Source organism: Entelurus aequoreus, linkage group LG12 (genome assembly GCF_033978785.1).
Source record: "Entelurus aequoreus isolate RoL-2023_Sb linkage group LG12, RoL_Eaeq_v1.1, whole genome shotgun sequence".
NCBI classification, from domain to species: domain Eukaryota; kingdom Metazoa; phylum Chordata; class Actinopteri; order Syngnathiformes; family Syngnathidae; genus Entelurus; species Entelurus aequoreus.
Window position 1 is genome coordinate 2,770,711 of NC_084742.1, and position 15,885 is coordinate 2,786,595.

Consider the following 15,885-nt stretch of genomic DNA (forward strand, 5'->3'; position numbering starts at 1 on the left):
ATATATATATATATATATATATATTATATTTTGTATTTTATACTGCGTTTGTTTTTATATTTTTTTCTGTAACATTTTAGTGGGTTTAGTGTTATTTTCACCAAAATGCATACCAAAACAAACACAACATATTTCATAAATTTAGTAAATAATTCTTAATTTATTATGTTTTTAATTATTGAATTTGTGCCGTTTTATTATTAAACCATCCTTTTTATTATTCTTTTTTTTTTGTATCATTTTATATTTTGATTATTGTTTTTTGTGCATATATATTTGCAATTTTTTTTTGTTTGCTTCATTTTTTTTTTTTTTAGGTATCGTAATAAGCAGACGGCACACAAAACAGAACTTTTTTGATCGTGTCACCCTGTCTGTTGTCTCAGATGTAACACAGAGAGTGAGTGGCACCAGATCCATGAGAACATCATCAAAAAGGCAAACTCCAGGTACAACCTGTCCGGATCCAACACAGGTGAGCGATCATAAGCCTCAGAGCGTGGTGAAGGTCCTGAAAGGTACATATAAAGTACCAGAGTCATCAGTCTGGCAGCACGTCCGGTGTAGTTTGAGTCACCGCCTTTTGTGGGCATTGACTTCTCCTTTTTTCAGGGAGGTGGAAGCAATTAAAATAAGCCTCACATGGTCGTCTCCACAGGAAGCCAACGGCAGTTGCAAAACGCACAGTTGATATAAATAGTCGCATACGCACGGCGGCGGACGACAGCATCAGCAGTTTCCCGTAGCAACAGGTTGGCCGGAGACGTCAAAAAGAAGAGAAAAAAACCAACCAACGCGGGGTGTGAAAAATGAATAGCTTTATTTCGCTGCCTCCAAACATTTCTGTGCACTTTCCAGCGGGAACACACTGTGACAGAGACGAGGCCGCGTGTAAAGTTTGACTCGCGAATCTGACTTAGTCAGCGTCTTTTTTTTCCCCCCCAGCTTCCCTAAGAGGACCAGTAATTACTTTTGCAAGACGTCCACAATAGCAATTCATCACCGGCCAACTCTCAAACGCATTGGTGGCATGCAGCAGTTATATTTGTGTTATGTGAGAAAAAAGGAGCAGATTCTTGTATAATCTTCAGCATCCTCCAAGACTGGTGATTCCAGAACTGGTGGCAGGGGTGCGTGAATCTGAATAAACACGAATGGCGATTCAGATGTGAATAAACATTTGATTTAACACTCCTATTTGTCAATATAAACATATACAGTTGCATGTGCAAAGTCTCCAAGGCAGAAGCAGTAGCAATCCAGTAACCAACGTGTCCGCATCATTCAACTCACTGTATCGTGGGCTTAACTTCATGAGTCCTTGTGGTCAGTAGGTGTCGCCAAAAACAATTGCCACTCCACTTCAACTTAAAGACAGTATACAGTGCAGTATTCACAGTGCTTCACTTTTTCCACGTTATGTTACGTTACAGCCTTGTTCCAAAATGGAAATAAAATTAAAAAATTGTCCTCAAAATTCTACACACAATACCCCATGATGACGATGTAAAAAGTTGTTTTTATTTTTTTTAATAAATATAACAAATTTATTAAAAAAAAAAAAAAATCACAAGTACATAAGTAGCAGACCTTTTACAATCCAGTAACAAACGTGTCAGCATCATTCAAGTCACTCTATCGTGGGCTTAACTTCATGAGTCATTGTGGTCAGTAGGTGTCGCCAAAAACAATTGCCACTCCACTTCAACTTAAAGACAGTATACAGTGCAGTATTCACAGTGCTTCACTTTTTCCACGTTATGTTACGTTACAGCCTTGTTCCAAAATGGAAATAAAATAAAAAAATTGTCCTCAAAATTCTACACACAATACCCCATGATGACGATGTAAAAAGTTGTTTTTATTTTTTTTAATAAATATAACAAATTTATTAAAAAAAAAAAAAAATCACAAGTACATAAGTAGCAGACCTTTTACAATCCAGTAACAAACGTGTCAGCATCATTCAAGTCACTCTATCGTGGGCTTAACTTCATGAGTCATTGTGGTCAGTAGGTGTCGCCAAAAACAATTGCCACTCCACTTCAACTTAAAGACAGTATACAGTGCAGTATTCACAGTGCTTCACTTTTCCCACGTTGTGTTACGTTACAGCCTTGTTCCAAAATGGAATGGAAATCACTTTTGTCCTCAAAATTCTACACACAATACCCCATGATGACCATGTAAAAAGTTTTTTTTTTTAAATATAGCAAATTTATATAAAAAAAAAAAAAATCACATGTACATAAGTAGCAGACCCTTTACAATCCAGTAACAAACGTGTCAGCATCATTCAACTCACTCTATCGTGGGCTTAACTTCATGAGTCATTGTGGTCAGTAGGTGTCGCCAAAAACAATTGCCACTCCACTTCAACTTAAAGACAGTATAGAGTGCAGTATTCACAGTGCTTCACTTTTCCCACGTTGTGTTACGTTACAGCCTTGTTCCAAAATGGAATTAAAAAAAAAAAATTGTCCTCAAAATTCTACACACAATACCCGATGATGACGATGTAAAAATTATTGTTTTTATATAAATATAGCAAATTTATTAGAAATATTAAAAAAAATCACATGTACATAAGTAGCAGACCCTTGTTAATCCAGTAACAAACGTGTCCGTATCATTCAATTTACTGTATCATGGGCTTAACTTCATGAGTCATTGTGGCCACGATGTGTTGCCAAAAACAATTGCCACTCCACTTCATCTTAAAGACAGTATAGAGTGCAGTATTCACAGTGCTTCACTTTTTCCACGTTATGTTACGTTACAGCCTTGTTCCAAAATGGAATGGAAATCACTTTTGTCCTCAAAATTCTACACACAATACCCCATGATGACGATGTAAAAAGTTGTTTTTTGTTTTTCTTAAATATAGCAAATTTATTATAAGAAAAAAAAATCACATGTACATAAGTAGCAGACCTTTTACAATCCAGTAACAAACGTGTCCGCATCATTCAACTCACTCTATCGTGGGCTTAACTTCATGAGTCATTGTGGTCAGTAGGTGTCGCCAAAATCAATTGCCACTCCACTTCAACTTAAAGACAGTATACAATGCAGTATTCACAGTGCTTCACTTTTTCCACGTTATGTTACGTTACAGCCTTGTTCCAAAATGGAATTGAAAAAAAAAAAATTGTCCTCAAAGTTATACACACAATACCCGATGATGAAGATGTAAAAATTATTTTTTTTATATAAATATAGCAAATTTATTAGAAATATTTAAAAAAATCACATGTACATAAGTAGCAGACCCTTGTTAATCCAGTAACAAACGTGTCCGCGTCATTCAATTTACTGTACCGTGGGCTTAATTTCATCAATCATTGTGGCCACGAGGTGTCGTCAAAAACAATTGCCACTCCACTTCAACTTAAAGACAGTATACAGTGCAGTATTCACAGTGCTTCACTTTTTCCACGTTATGTTACGTTACAGCCTTGTTCCAAAATGGAATGAAAATCACTTTTGTCCTCAAAATTCTACACACAATACCCCATGATGACCATGTAAAAAAATGTTTTAATTTTTTTTAATAAATATAACAAATTTATTTAAAAAAAAAAAAATCACAAGTACATAAGTAGCAGACCTTTTACAATCCAGTAACAAACGTGTCAGCATCATTCAAGTCACTCTATCGTGGGCTTAACTTCATGAGTCATTGTGGTCAGTAGGTGTCGCCAAAAACAATTGCCACTCCACTTCAACTTAAAGACAGTATATAGTGCAGTATTCACAGTGCTTCACTTTTTCCACGTTATGTTACGTTACAGCCTTGTTCCAAAATTAAATGAAAATCACATTTGTCCTCAAAATTCTACACACAATACCCCATGATGGTGATGTAAAAAGTTTTTTTTTTTTTTTTAAATAAATATAGCAAATTTATTAGAAAAAAAAATAAATCACAAGTACATAAGTAGCAGACCTTTTACAATCCAGTAACAAACGTGTCCGCATCATTCAACTCACTCTATCGTGGGCTTAACTTCATGAGTCATTGTGGTCAGTAGGTGTCGCCAAAATCAATTGCCACTCCACTTCAACTTAAAGACAGTATACAATGCAGTATTCACAGTGCTTCACTTTTTCCACGTTATGTTACGTTACAGCCTTGTTCCAAAATGGAATTAAAAAAAAAAAAATTGTCCTCAAAGTTATACACACAATACCCGATGATGAAGATGTAAAAATTATTTTTTTTATATAAATATAGCAAATTTATTAGAAATATTAAAAAAAATCACATGTACATAAGTAGCAGACCCTTGTTAATCCAGTAACAAACGTGTCCGCGTCATTCAATTTACTGTACCGTGGGCTTAATTTCATCAATCATTGTGGCCACGAGGTGTCGTCAAAAACAATTGCCACTCCACTTCAACTTAAAGACAGTATACAGTGCAGTATTCACAGTGCTTCACTTTTTCCACGTTATGTTACGTTACAGCCTTGTTCCAAAATTAATTGAAAATCACGTTTGTCCTCAAAATTCTACACACAATACCCCATGATGACGATGTAAAAAGTATATATATGTAAATATTTGTTTTAAATATAGCAAATTTATTAGAAAAAAAAATAAAAATTGCATGTACTTAAGTAGCAGACCTTTTACAATCCAGTAACAAACGTGTCCGCATCATTCAACTTACTGTACCGTGGGCTTAATTTCATCAATCATTGTGGCCACGGGGTGTCGTCAAAAACAATTGCCACTCCACTTCAACTTAAAGACAGTATACAGTGCAGTATTCACAGTGCTTCACTTTTTCCACGTTATGTTATGTTTTCATACACAGGCAAGTGGCAAACACAAAGTCCTGTACAAGTGCGACTTTAAAGCTGGTGTAATGTGCTCCCGCCCTCTTAATTGTAGACTTTTGGCATTCTTTTTGGGCAGGCCAGTGAGCAAGGCATTACAATAGTCTAAACGACAGGAAATAAAAGCATCTTTAAGCACCTTTGTTTTGGCCTATGAATCGTAACGGGTCAAGATCGGCATCAGCCAATACGCAAAACTTCCATTTTTGCTATCGTATCAAAACCTTAAGTTCTAATGACCGAAAATGTTCTCTCTCCAAAAAGCTACTGTAAAACATATTTTTTTATCATACCTTAATTGGAATTTCAACCTCTTTCAGCGCCCAATTTTGAGAGGGATCCTTAATTGCTTCCCAAATTCCTCCCAGCCTGGACCGCCGCAGAACTCCCCGCATAATTAAAGAAGCGGGATGTATCACACCTGGTGTCAGGGAGCCGATTAAAAAGGGTGCAATGGTGTGAGATAAGTGTCGTGTTGCGCCAGTCATCTTTTGCGTGGCTTTCAGCACACCTGGCAGCGCGCCAGGCGTCTCTCATTAGCAGCCAATTAGCATTTGAGAATAGACGGCGGCTGTCGGAAGGTTGGAGTGAAAGGGAGAAGATATGGCGTCTTCCGGCACATTGGAGGGGGTTTCGTAAGAGCTGCATGAGTCAGGCGGTGCAGGTGGGTAATGCGGCCCTCACCTCCGTGTGAGCGTAGGCGCCAGCAGGCGATGCGGTGACAGCTCGACTCTTTTGTTTTGGGCTCGTTGGGGAGAGGAGGCAGGCCGGGTGGAGGAGGTTTGTTGTTGTTTTTTCATGTCAGCTGCGTCTACATCAAATCAACCTGAATAGCAACGAAGTGCGCTCGCCTGATTGTGTAAGCTCTGCTTCTCCCTGCTCCTTTTCAGACATGTTGAATTGTGCAGAGTGAAGTGAATTATATTTATATAGCGCTTTTCTCTAGTGACTCAAAGCGCTTTTACAAACCCCGTTTCAATATGAGTTGGGAAATGGTGTTAGATGTAAATATAAACGGAATACAATGATTTGCGAATCCTTTTCAAGCCATATTCAGTTGAATATGCTACAAAGACAACATATTTCATGTTCAAACTCATATTGCAAATAATAATTAGAATTTCATGGCTGCAACACGTGCCAAAGTAGTTGGGAAAGGGCATGTTCACCACTGTGTTACATGGCCTTTCCTTTTAACAACACTCAGTAAAGGTTTGGGAAGTGAGGAGACACATTTTTGAAGTGGAATTCTTTCCCATTCTTGCTTGATGTACAGCTTAAGTTGTTCAACAGTCCGGGGGTCTCCCTTCTCACATTGCAGGTGCCACACATTTTCAATGGGAGACAGGTCTGGACTACAGGCAGGCCAGTCTAGTACCCGCACTCTTTTACTATGAAGCCACGTTGATGTAACACGTGGCTTGGCATTGTCTTGCTGAAATAAGCAGGGGCGTCCATGGTAACGTTGCTTGGATGGCAACACATGTTGCTCCAAAAGCTGTATGTACCTTTCAGCATTAATGGCGCCTTCACAGATGTGTAAGTTACCCATGTCTTGGGCACTAATACACCCCCATACCATCACACATGCTGGCTTTTACACTTTGCGCCTATAACAATCCGGATGGTTCTTTTCCTCTTTGGTCCGGAGGACACGACGGCCACAGTTTCCGAAAACAATTTGAAATGTGGACTTGTCAGACCACAGAACACTTTTCCACTTTGCATCAGTCCATCTTAGATGAGCTCAGGCCCAGCGAAGCCGACGGCGTTTCCGGGTGTTGTTGATAAACGGTTTTCGCCTTGCATAGGAGAGTTTTAACTTGCACTTACAGATGTAGCGACCAACTGTAGTTACTGACAGTGGGTTTTTGAAGTGTTCCTGAGCCCATGTGGTGATATCCTTTACACACTGAGGTCGCTTGTTGATGCAGTACAGCCTGAGGGATGGAAGGTCACGGGCTTAGCTGCTTACGTGCAGTGATTTCTCCACATTCTCTGAACCCTTTGATGATATTACGGAGCGTAGATGGTGAAATCCCTAAATTCCTTGCAATAGCTGCTTGAGAAAGGTGTTTCTTAAACTGTTCAACAATTTGCTCACGCATTTGTTGACAAAGTGGTGACCCTCGCCCCATCCTTGTTTGTGAATGACTGAGCATTTCATGGAATCTACTTTTATACCAAATCATGGCACCCACCTGTTCCCAATTAGCCTGCACACCTGTGGGATGTTCCAAATAAGTGTTTGATGAGCATTCCTCAACTTTATCAGTCTTTATTGCCACCTTTCCCAACTTCTTTGTCACGTGTTGCTGCCATCAAATTCTAAAGTTAATAATTGTTTGCAAAAAAAAAACGTTTATCAGTTTGAACATCAAATATGTTGTCTTTGTAGCATATTCAACTGAATATGGCTTGAAAAGGATTTGCAAATCATTGTATTCCGTTTATATTTACATCTAACACCATTTCCCAACTCATATGGAAACGGGGTTTGTAAATAGTGAAACCCAATATCCAAGTTACATTTAAACCAGTGTGGAGCAGGTGGGTAAAGTGTCTTGCCCAAGAAAATCGGGAGGGTTGGCAAGTATGACTGTAATGATACCAAGTACAATAGCGTATCTAGTCGATACTACTATGATTACATCGATATTTTTTAACATCACAAAACCTCCTTTCGTTTTTTTTAAATGTAATATTATGTTTATAAACTCAGGAAATATGTCCCTGGACACATGAGGACTTTGAATATGACCAAATGTATGATCCTGTAACTACTTGGTATCGGATTGATGCCTAAATTTGTGGTATCATCCAAAATAATGTAATGTAAAGTATCAAAAAACAGAAGAATAAGTGATTATTACATTTTAACGGAAGGGTGGATAGAGCATGTTGAAACAGAAAATAAGCCGATATTAACAGTTGTCATGACGTGGACTGTGGGAGGTTTGTTTTCCCGAGATGCAAGAGAAGTTGGATCGGACATGGCTTGGAGGTAAATACATGATTTAATTTTACTATAAAAAATGAACAAAAATCACGCACAAGGCGGAAGTACAAACTTGGCTAATGAAACAAAAAAAATAGCACAAAGGCAAAACTATGGACATGAAATAAATAAATAAATAACACCTACTGTGACCAGAAGGAACAGCATGAACTATGATAAACATGAAAATCATGGGTAGTAGACGTAACAGAGTTAGTGTCGCCAGGCTGACTTCCTGGCAACTATCGGCTTGAATCGTCGTGAACGTGATTAGCAACAGGTGCGTGAGTGCAAACGTGAAACATGTGGAACTAATGGGTTGCTATGGTGACCAAACAGGAACTAAAAAGAGTCCAAAAACCAAACAGGACATAACTTAAACAAAACATGATCACAGACATGACAACAGTAAATGAACAAGTAGATTAATAATTCATTTTCTACCACTTGTCCTTAATAATGTTGACAAAATAATGGAATGATAAATGACACAATATGTTACTGCATATGTGAAGTGAATTATATTTATATAGCGCTTTTCTCTAGTGACTCAAAGCGGTTTTACATAGTGAAACCCAATATGTAAGTTACATTTAAACCAGTGTGGAGCAGGTGGGTAAAGTGTCGGGAGGGTTGGCAAGTATGACTGTAATGATACCAATTACAATAGCGTATCTAGACGATACTACTATGATTTTTTTTTTTTTAATTTTTTTTATTTTTTTTTTATTAAATCAACATAAAACACAAGATACACTTACAATTAGTGCACCAACCCAAAAAACCTCCCTCCCCCATTTACACTCATTCACACAAAAGGGTTGTTTCTTCCTGTTAATAATATTCTGCTTCCTACATTATATATCAATATGTATCAATACAGTCTGCAAGGGATACAGTCCGTAAGCAATCCAATCCAATCCAATCCACTTTATTTATATAGCACATTTACACAACAAGAATGTTTCCAAAGTGCTGCACAGCCATGTTAAAAACAATATTAAAAATAATATTAAAAACAATATTATGCTACACCAATGACTGAATAAAAACAAAGAATAAATGAATAGAAAACCAATACAGAGACAATATAAAAAATAAATATGATTAAAAACACATGATTGTGCGTGCTGCTGCTCCACTAATAGTACTAACCTTTAACACTTCATTTGACTAATTTTCATTCATTACTAGTTTCTATGTAACTGTTTTTATATTGTTTTACTTTTTTTTTTATTCAAGAAAATGTTTTTAAATGATAAATAAATGATAAATGGGTTATACTTGTATAGCGCTTTTCTACCTTCAAGGTACTCAAAGCGCTTTGACACTATTTCCACATTCACACACACATTCACACACTGATGGCGGGAGCTGCCATGCAAGGCGCTAATTTATTTATCTTATTTTACTAATTTAAAAAAAAAAAGTACCTTATCTTCACCATACCTGGTTGTCCAAATTAGGCATAATAATGTGTTAATTCCACGACTGCATATATCAGTATCGGTTGATATCGGAATCGGTAATTAAGAGTTGGACAATATCAGAATATCGGCAAAAAAGCCATTATCGGACATCTCTAGAACATATAAAATGTTGGTGTGGTTTACTTGAGTCATATTGCAGTCTACACGTATCTCTTATGTGTGACTACCATCATATTGCAGTCTACACGTATTTCTTATGTGTGACTGCCATCTACTGGTCAAACTTACCATTTCACCATGTACCAAATAAAATTGCTTCGAGGTCGGTAAGCACAAGCAAAATGATTCCGTACATTAGGCGCACTGTCGAGTTTTGACAAAATGAAAGGATTTTAAGTGCGCCTTATAGTCCGAAAAATACGGTATATATCCCGTTGCGATTAGAGATGATCGGCCGATATATGCGTTAAAATGTAATATCGGAAATTATCGGTAGCGTTTTTTTTATTATCGGTATCGTTTTTTTTTTTTTTTTTTTTATTAAATCAACATAAAAAACACAAGATACACTTACAATTAGTGCACCAACCCAAAAAACCTCCCTCCCCCATTTACACAAAAGGGTTGTTTCTTTCTGTTATTAATATTCTGCTTCCTACATTATATATCAATATATATCAATACAGTCTGCAAGGGATACAGTCCGTAAGCACACATGATTGTGCGTGCTGCTGCTCCACTAATAGTACTAACCTTTAACAGTTCATTTTACTCATTTTCATTCATTACTAGTTTCTATGTAACTGTTTTTATATTGTTTTACTTTTTTTATTCAATAAAATATTTTTAATTTATTTATCTTATTTTATTTAATTTTTTTAAAATGACCTTATCTTCACCATACCTGGTTGTCCAAATTAGGCATAATAATGTGTTAATTCCACGACTGTATATATCGGTTGATATCGGTATCGGTAATTAAAGAGTTGGACAATATCGGAATATCGGATATCGGCAAAAAGCCATTATCGGACATCCCTAGTATTCTTCCATCTGCTCCTTTCTGATCATGGAAATGTATAAGAAACAAAAAAACAATGAAAGTGTCAACTGTATATGGCTTGTATGCATTTTCATGAAAGGAATAAATGATGATGAGGTGGGTAAAGTGTCTTGCCCAAGGACACAACGGCAGTGACTAGGATGGTGGAAGCGGGGATCGAACCTGGAACCCTCAATTTGCTGGCACGGCCACTCTACCAAGCGAACTATACCGCCCCACAAGTGAAACCACGACCAGGAATTAGGAATGTTGTACTTTGCTGTAAAAGCAGTACTTTTCGTATTTTAACTGCATTTTTATTGGAGTTTTCAGAGGAAACAAGTTGAGATAGACTTGATAATTGAACTGAGCTATCTTAAACTGGTGCAAAACTTAGGAACGAGAAATAAATACAATTGTATTTTGTTGAAATAGAAATTAAACGGCGCGGGTTGGGAGAGTGGCCGTGCCAGCAACTTGAGGGTTCCTGGTTCGATCCCCAGCGTCTACCAACCCAGTCACGTCCGTCGTGTCCTTGGGCAAGACACTTCACCCTTGCTCCTGATGGCCCGTGGTTAGGGCCTCGCATGGCAGCTCCCGCCATCAGTGTGTGAATGGGTGAATGTGTCAAAGCGCTTTGAGTACCTTGAAGGTAGAAAAGTGCTATACAAGTATAACCCATTTACCATTTAAACAAATATATTCAAAATAATAATAATAAATAAACAAAACAAAATTTGCTACCGTATTTTCCAGACACTTAAAATCCCTTTTTCTCCTCAAAACTCGACAGTGCGCCTTATGTAAACATAAACATAAGAGATATGTGTAGACTGCAATATGACTCAAGTAAACAACACCAACATTTGATGTGTTCCATTGAAAATATAGAACATTACACACGGCGCTCAAAAATCTATCAACATGTTTTGATAGACGCTTGATGGATTGTCATTTTCTCACACTGTATTATTTTGGTACAATAGTTATAATAAAACTTTTCAAAACAGTCTTAAGTGGAGGACAGAGTTAAACAACTTGCACTGAGCCTAGTCTATAAAATCTGCTACACCTCCCTGATACCGAAGTACATGTCAAACTACTTCCTTAACGTAAATGACCGCCATAACCACAACACCAGGGGGTGCTCCACTAACCACGTTAAACCCAGATTCCGAACTAACAAAGGTCTTAACTCATTCTCTTTCTATGCCACATCAATGTGGAATGCGCTCCCAACAGGTATAAAAGAAAGGGCATCTCTATCCTCCTTCAAAACCGCAATAAAAGTTCACCTCCAGGCAGCTACAACCCTAAACTAACACCCTCCCCGGATTGCTAATAATCAAATGTAAACAATCAAATGCAGATACTTTTTCTTTTTCTTATGCCTTCTGATCTCTCTCTCTCTCTCTCTCTCTCTCTCTCTCTCTCTCTCTCTCTCTCTCTCTCTCTCTCTCTCTCTCTCTCTCTCTCTCTCTCTCTCTCTCTCTCTCTCTCTATGTCCACTACTTGATGTCCATATCCTACCCCCCCCCTCCACACCCCTGATTGTAAATAATGTAAATAATTCAATGTGATTATCTTGTGTGATGACTGTATTATGATGATAGTATATATCGGAGGTCGGCAACCCGCGGCTCTTTAGCGCCGCCCTAGTGGCTCTTTGGAGATTTTTCAAAAATGTATGAAGAATGGAAAAAGATGAGGGGAAAAAAATCAATTTTTTTGTTTCAGATTGTTTTCTGTGGGAGGACAAACATGACATAAACCTCGCTAATTGTTATAAATCACACTGTTTATATTAAACATGCTTCACTGATTCGAGTATTTGGCGAGCGCCGTTTTGTCCTACTAATTTTGGCGGTCCTTGAACTCGCCGTATAGTTTGTGTCCATGTATAACTTTCTCCGACTTTCTAGGACGTGTTTTATGCCACTTCTTCTATCTCATTTTGTCCACCACACTTTTAACGTTGGGCATGAGTGCACAAAGGTGAGTTTTGTTGATGTTATTGACTTGTGTGGAGTGCTAATCAGACATATTTGGTCACTGCGTGACTGCAAGCTAATCGATGCTAACATGCTATTTAGGCTAGCTATATGTACATATTGCATATGCCTCATTTGTAGCTATATTTGAGGTCATTTAGTTTCCTTTAAGTCCTCTTAATTACATTTATATCTCATGTAATATGGCTTTTAATTTTTTGCGGCTCCAGACAGATTTGTTTTTGTATTTTTGGTCCAATATGGCTCTTTCAACATTTTGGGTTGCCGACCCCTGGTATATATGATAGTATATATCTGTATCATGAATCAATTTAAGTGGACCCCGACTTAAACAAGTTGAAAAACGTATTCGGGTGTTACCATTTAGTGGTCAATTGTACGGAATATGTACTTCACTGTGCAACCTACTAATAAAAGTCTCAATCAATCATCTAAAACGGTGTCAATATCCGCCTACTTCCTGTTTTCCTGGGGCTTTTACTGAACATTGTTACCTGCAGGTCATGTGACGTCAAACTAACGGCTGCTCCTTTTCAGGACTGGCGGTGGCTCTCCAGCTCCTCCACGGCGACATCGATCAGCTGAGGCGGGAGTACATGCTTCTGTTCACTCGCGGCGTGTCCATCACCAGGAAGCTGGGCTTCTCTGATGTCATCATGCCAGGTGGGTTTGCCACAAAGGGTCGTGATCGAGCACATTAATGCGCGTGGAGCGCTACACCATGTCTTGTGTGGTTAAGGGAAAAGGCTAAGGCTGCAGCTAACGATTATTTTTCTATCGATTAATCTATAGATTATTTTTTCGATTAATCGGTTAATCTATAGATTATTTTTTCGATTCATCTATAGATTATTTTTCCTTTTACCGATTATTTTTTATTTTATTTTTTTAAAATGAAGATGAAAAAATAAAAGTAGGCCAGTTTTTTCAAAAGGCATGGCTTTTATTTACAAAAAAAAAAAGTATGGCCACTCAGTCAACATTGACAACAACATGACAAAATATTCTGTAACAATGTAAACATTTAAAACTTTTAACATTTAACAAAATTAAAAGTAGCTTATTTGCTTTTTAATGTGCAAATATAAAAGTAAACATCCAGTGCAAATCTTAATATTCTGCAATAGTATAAGCATTTCAAAAGTAAAAGTATTGCTTATTTTGCTTTAAAATGTGCAAAAATAAAGATAAACATCCAATACAAAAAAGTGCAAAACGAAATATTCTGTAACAACAGTGTAAACATTTCAACAAAAGTGAAAGTATTGCTTATTTGCTAAAATGTGCAAAAATAAAGATAAACATCCAATACAAAAAAGTGCCAATCTAAATATTCTGGAGCACTGTAAACATTAAGTATTGCTTTTAAAATGTGCAAAATAAACATCCAGTCCAACACAGTACACAATAACCAATTCTACTCATTCCAGTGAGTGACTAACAGTTGTAATGAAGAAAGGTTAGCATGTCTACTTGCTCTGGTTCTTTTCTTGTTTACAATATTCCCAGCAGCTGAAAATAGGCGCTCAGAAGGGGTCGATGTGGCTGGAACTGAGAGCTAATTACCCTTCACCTCAAACCAGGACTGCGAGCGAGCTGAGCTGCAGTTTATGTTTCTAGTAGGTCAACGGGCTCATAGTGATGTTACTAGCAGTTGACTGGGAGGTGTTTATTATCATTTGTGGAGAGTCCGCTGCCTGATGCTCACCTGCTAAACACCTATCTGCTCCACGCTGAAGCGCTGACTACATGCGCTATGAATACGCACTGCTGATTGGCTGATAATGCTTCGTGTGTACCAATCAGATGGTTGTGTGGGTGGGACAATGCTGCGTGTGTACCAATCAGATGGTTGTGTGGGTGGGACAATGCTGCGTGCTGAGACAGAGGCAGAAGAAGCAAAGCAACTTGTTAAGACTATAGCAGCTAAAGTTAGCTTTATCTTAGAAACTCGTTCGGTACACCCCCGTACCGAACCGAAATCCCCGTACCGAAACGGTTCAATACAAAACACGTACCGTTACACCCCTAGCAGATACAAATGACACATTCATGTTTTTGTGTAATGATGACAACGTATGCTAACACGGACGATTGACTAGTTGATGGTTGATGGTTTTCTTTTCAAATGTTCGTTCATAGCCGTTGTGCTGCTATGATAGGCCATTTCCGCTCGACACAGTGTGCATACAACAACATTATTAGGCTGTGTATTGAAATACTCCCACACTTTTGACGACTTTTGGCGTGCGTTTTTCCCCTCGCTCGCACAGTCTGCTTTGCGCTCCGCCATGACGGTAGTGTGACGTAATTATGCGACGCGTCGACGCACAAAAACGGCATCGACGTATTTACATAACCGATGACGTCGACTACGTCGACGCGTCGTTTCAGCCTTAGAAAAGGCTACTGTGGGTAATCCCTTTCCCTTCTGGATGTCTGCTTCCCTTTCACTTAAAGTGACTTGACACATGGCTGGAGGTACTAGCCGCAGTCCGTACAAATAGCACCCGCACTAAATAAAATCCCCATAGTCTCATATATCATATGCAAAAAGGACTGACTTCCTTCTCAACTCTTCCATAACTCCATCCATTTTCTACCGCGTGTCCTTCTCGGGGTCGCGGGGCCGGCTGGAGCCTATCCCAGCTGCACTCGGGTGGAAGGCGGTGTACATCCTGGACAAGTCGCCACCTCATCGCAGGGCCAACACAGATAGACAACATTCACACTCACGTTCACACACTAGGGACCGTTTAGTGTTGCCAATCAACCTGTCCCCAGGTGCATGTCTTTGGAGGTGGGAGGGGCCTATTCCCAGGTGCATGTCTTTGGAGGTGGGAGGGGCCTATTCCCAGGTGCATGTTTTTGGAGGTGGGAGGAAGCCGGTGTACGCACGCAGTCACTGGGAGAACATGCAAATTCCATAACTATGAATTATATATATATATATATATATACATTATATATATATATATATATATACATTTTCTACCACTTGTCTTGTCATATATATATATATATATATATATATATATGTGTATATATATATTTATATATATATTTATATATTTACACTGTATGTATATACACGTATACACACACACACACATATATATATATATATATATATATATATATATATATATATATATATCCATTTTCTACCACTTGTCTTGTCATATATATATATATATATGTGTATATATAAATATATATTTATATATTTACACTGTATGTATATACACGTATACACACACACACACACATATATATATATATATATATATGTATATATATATATATATATATATATATATATACATATATTTATATATACATGTATACATATATATATATAATGTATATATGTATGTATATGTGTATATGTATATATGTATGTATATATATATATGTATGTATATATATATATATATGTATGTATATATATACATACAGTATACACATATATATGTATACATGTATACATATATATATATATATATATATATATGTATACATGTATATATATATATATATATATATATATATATATAT

At 37.5% G+C, this 15,885-nt stretch overlaps 1 protein-coding gene across 9 annotated transcripts in view; it reads left to right on the forward strand.

The window, feature by feature from the left end:
- Positions 1-15,885, forward strand: part of dock4b (dedicator of cytokinesis 4b) — a 313,423-nt gene that overhangs the window by 151,851 nt on the left and 145,687 nt on the right. For all 9 annotated transcript variants that reach the window (XM_062064466.1, XM_062064465.1, XM_062064473.1 and 6 more), the window contains 2 exons: positions 387-475; positions 12,865-12,990. In XM_062064466.1, the coding sequence (XP_061920450.1) occupies positions 387-475; positions 12,865-12,990 (215 nt within the window). The remainder of the gene's footprint in view (positions 1-386; positions 476-12,864; positions 12,991-15,885) is intronic.